The following is a 3,784-nucleotide window of genomic DNA, read 5'->3' on the forward strand; positions in this document are numbered from 1 at the left end:
CACTGCCACCCTCCCATGGTGTCCCGAGGGGACGGGGAACACCCCGACATCGCGGTGTGTGGAGGGGAGGGCCAACTCTGAAGACCCCGGAGAGGGGATGGGGGACGGCGCGGGGGACACCCGCACCCCGCTGGGAAGGGCACAGCCCCGCCGAGGGCCCCGTTCCGGCGGGGGACTCCCCCTGTCCCGCTCTTCCCCGGGGGCAGCGGGGCGGCCGCACGGCCACGCTGAGGGCGGCGGCTGCACCGCGGCCATGTTGAGGGCGGGGAGCGCGGAGGGCGCGGAGGCGGCGCCGGGGCCGCTGCGGGCGCGGTGCCTCCCGCTCCCCCTGCCCGCCACCACCGCTCCGAGCCGCCTCTGCCGCCGCTGCTCCGAGCCGCCCGCAGCCGCCGCCGGCGGGGCCGCGCTCCATGGCGACCCCCAGCCCCTGCATCGTGGTGAGTGCGGCGGGACGGGCGATGCCGGGGCCGCTGTGCCCTGCCGGCCGACGAGGGGGGTCCCGCCTGCCGCTCGGAATGCGGAGATCTGTGAGGGACCGCGGGGGGTGCCGCGTCGTGTGGTGTGTCGTGTCCCGTGCTGTCGTGTCGTGTGTCGTCTGTCGCGTCCCTCAGCGCCGCCGCTCCCCGGAGTCACCTTGAGGGCAGCCCCGGCCTCCCTGCCAGCGCCGGGCCCGGGGCTGCCCGTCCCTGCCCTCGCTGCCCCGGGCCGGGCGCGTCCCTTCCCCGCGGGGGCCGCGGGTCCCTCGGGGTGGGATCCCGGGGACCTGGAGCCCGGGGGCGGCGGGCACAGCCGGCGCTGGCGCCTCTGGAGCGAAGGTGGATGAACTTCCCCCAGGGCTGCACAACTTCCTATTCCTGTTGCTGTTCGCGGCGTGCGGGAGGCTCCGGTCGGGAGGACCCCACGTGTGTGTGAGCCGGGGCTGCTGCCGGAGGAGCAGCATCCGGGGGATGTTCTTTATATTTTTTTTTGCGTTATCGCCGCATCTGCTAAGGCGCTTACGTGCTCGTTTTTATTAATCTTTTTAAAGCCAGTGCCGGTGCTGATGAAGTGCGTGCGGTGTCTGGTGGCCGGGAGCTGTGCCGGCCGCGAGGTTGCGACTGTAAATCCCTGCAGTCCATAAAAAAAACCCGATAAAACCTGTAGGAAGGGCCCATTCCCTGTCAGATGCAGAAAGGAAGGTTTAGTAGACACGCTCGATACAACGTTGGTTCTGAACCACAGGAAAATACCATGAGTTTTGTGAGGGACCTGCTTTATTTCTTAAAATAACAGCCTGCTGTGGTCTGCAGGGACCCAGAGCAGGGACTCCATGCCCGAGCCGTATGTGTGTGTGCAGCTCACACAGGGTCACTTTTGGATGGGAGTTTGGAATACTAATGAAATTCCCCAGGTAAAATACTCATTAGGGGTTACACAACAAAACCCCCATGTAAACAGTTGGCTGATCACTGGCCAGGTAAGTGCTTGCACGGGCACTGAAATAAGATTGAGTCCTGCAAAAGTAGCTGTACCAAAATGGATACTTAAAATGCCCGCCCTGGTGAACTGTCAGTGACAAGCTTCTGTTTTCACTCTGCAATTCTTTTTCACGTCCTGGTGTTCAGCTGCATAACCAGAGAGTGAAGGAATTAAAAAAACACATTGTCATTTTCAAGCTGCAGCAGGGTTAAGGTTCAGGGAAGGCTCTGCCTGATGTGACAATGTGCCTCGAGCCTCAGCAGTGTTTGCTATCATTATATACATTTGCTAATCCCTTGTCCTAATTAACATGCACTTCCCAGTGTTGCAGGCTATTTCATACAGGGAGTTTGTCCATGTGGAACAGGTTGCTGAAGGCTTTAATTTCAGATTCTGAAAGATCTCGAACCTCCCCGTTTTGGAGATGGTGGTCAGAGAAGACTTGCTTCTCAGCATCATAACTTGCCGTGCTCACGTAGCTGTCTTGTCTTGTCCTGAACACTGGCTCATGTGTTTTGTTGTGATCGGGTGCTGTGGAGATTTGGAAGGTGTCCATGTCAGAACCTCTGCTTGCTTAATTGCAAATGCAGGTTTTGCATTACATTAGGAAAATCAAAGAGGTTAAAAAGCTCCTTGGTAATTTTTTTAATGGAATATAGAGTTTCATTCAGGTGAAGTACCTTCACTTTCCCGCTCTCTGGTGCAGGAGAATGTTGTGGGACTTGGGCGTTGCGTAACAACTCATGGTATTTCAAGTAACCCTTGTGAGCTGTTAGATTACACTTTGTTTGTGTTCAGTGTGAGTGATGTTTTCAGAGAGGCTGATGAGTGTTGTGGGTTTGATAGTTTTTACTGAATAACGCAAAGTCTCACCACGGACTTTATATAAGGCTCTTTAGAAATCTCACCTTATTTCCTTTTCAGATTGGTGATGATGAACAAGGCTACGACCTGGATTTGTTCTGCATACCTAAACATTATGCAGATGATTTGGAAAAAGTCTATATTCCTCATGGACTCATCATGGACAGGTTTGTTTGACTTCAGACAGTACACTGATTCCATGACGCAGGAATAAACAATCTTCCAGTGATAATTTCGCTGCCTAGTGACTGTCTAAATAGATTACATTTAATTAGAGACTAGAACGTGCAAGTGCTAATTAACTCTCTTTTTTTGGCTTCTGAGAGTTTGTACATTTTCAGTCATGCTGTTGTTTGAAAATTGGTCATAATTCTCAAGCAAAATGTCGTGGTAGGTAGCAACCTATGACTTTCTTTCCAGTGTTCCTCTGATGTTTTACTTTCTTAAAACATAATTAGAAGACGTTTTGTTGTACCAGTTGAGTCTGAAAACAATTATAGTCTCCTGAATTTCTATAAGATATTAATAAAAGTAAATTATTAATCTTGTCGTCTTAAACTTCCTCATGTTCATGTGGTAGGTAAATAACATCCCAGTTTCTCCTACCTTCTGGGAAAGACGTTATCCTCCACAAATATAAATCTATTGCTTCTGTGGTTGCTGAAATCTGTAATGTGCTCTGAAGTTTTATCTTGTGTGATCAGAAATTAGTGCATAAGCCTACGAGGCATTTTTGTTTTATTTTGTGTTTGATAGTTGCTAATTCCCTTTAAGAGAATGAACAACAAATTTGGTGAATTTAAGCCATTTATGAGTGGCACTGGGGGGATCTTCCAGGAGATCTTTTGACTAGGAACGCATCTAGATTTTGCGTGGTCCTGTTTGACTAGATACAATGAACATCCCTTTTTAAAAAATTTATTTTTAATTATTGTAAAAACTTTGCACTGGAAGTCCATATAGAGCAAAAAATTGGACAAAATACTTGTCATTAAGGAACTGACAAAGTTTATAATGGTTGGCTTTCTCTGAGAAACCTGCTGTCAGCTGGCACACAATAAATGCAGACCATGCTTTCTAAAATAAATTGCAAGATAAATTTAGAGACAATGATTGCAGAAAAACAGTGCAGTGTTCTCTTGGTCTGCATTGTTGGTATTGTATTCTGCATTCAGGACAAGTTTCTGGCGTTCTGACTTGGCAAATAAACTCTTTAGTTTAAAATTTGAAACTTTTCTTGCTCCTCAGTAAGGGGTGCTGCCTTTTGGGTTGTGTTATGTTGCTCTTTGCATGGAAGCTGAACCTGTCTTTGGAAGGAGAAACACACCTTTGTGTCTCATATCTGACAGCCAAACAGTTTCAAGGGGTTAAAATTTGCTTTGGCTGAGTGTGACGTATGAAAACAAAGTCATTTGGCAGCACTATTGTTGGATTAACCTTGAACAGCAAAACTTAGTTGACC

General features: G+C 49.7%; 1 protein-coding gene across 4 annotated transcripts in view; it reads left to right on the plus strand.

Annotated features, from left to right (window-relative positions):
* The window catches only part of HPRT1 (hypoxanthine phosphoribosyltransferase 1), a 17,495-nt gene continuing 13,711 nt past the window's right edge, over positions 1-3,784 (plus strand). Inside the window, exons 1-2 of one of the 4 annotated variants that reach the window (XM_017818026.1) lie at positions 1-54; positions 2,383-2,489. In XM_017818026.1, coding sequence (XP_017673515.1) covers positions 16-54; positions 2,383-2,489 — 146 coding nt within the window. In that variant the 5' untranslated portion in view covers positions 1-15. Of the gene's footprint in view, positions 55-338; positions 438-2,027; positions 2,079-2,249; positions 2,292-2,382; positions 2,490-3,784 lie in introns of those variants that run through there. The other 3 variants (XM_017818046.1, XM_017818035.1, XM_017818055.1) reach the window with 3 other exon arrangements.

This window comes from Lepidothrix coronata, unplaced genomic scaffold, assembly GCF_001604755.1.
Source record: "Lepidothrix coronata isolate B3197 unplaced genomic scaffold, Lepidothrix_coronata-1.0 Scaffold2, whole genome shotgun sequence".
Taxonomy (NCBI): Eukaryota; Metazoa; Chordata; class Aves; order Passeriformes; family Pipridae; genus Lepidothrix; species Lepidothrix coronata.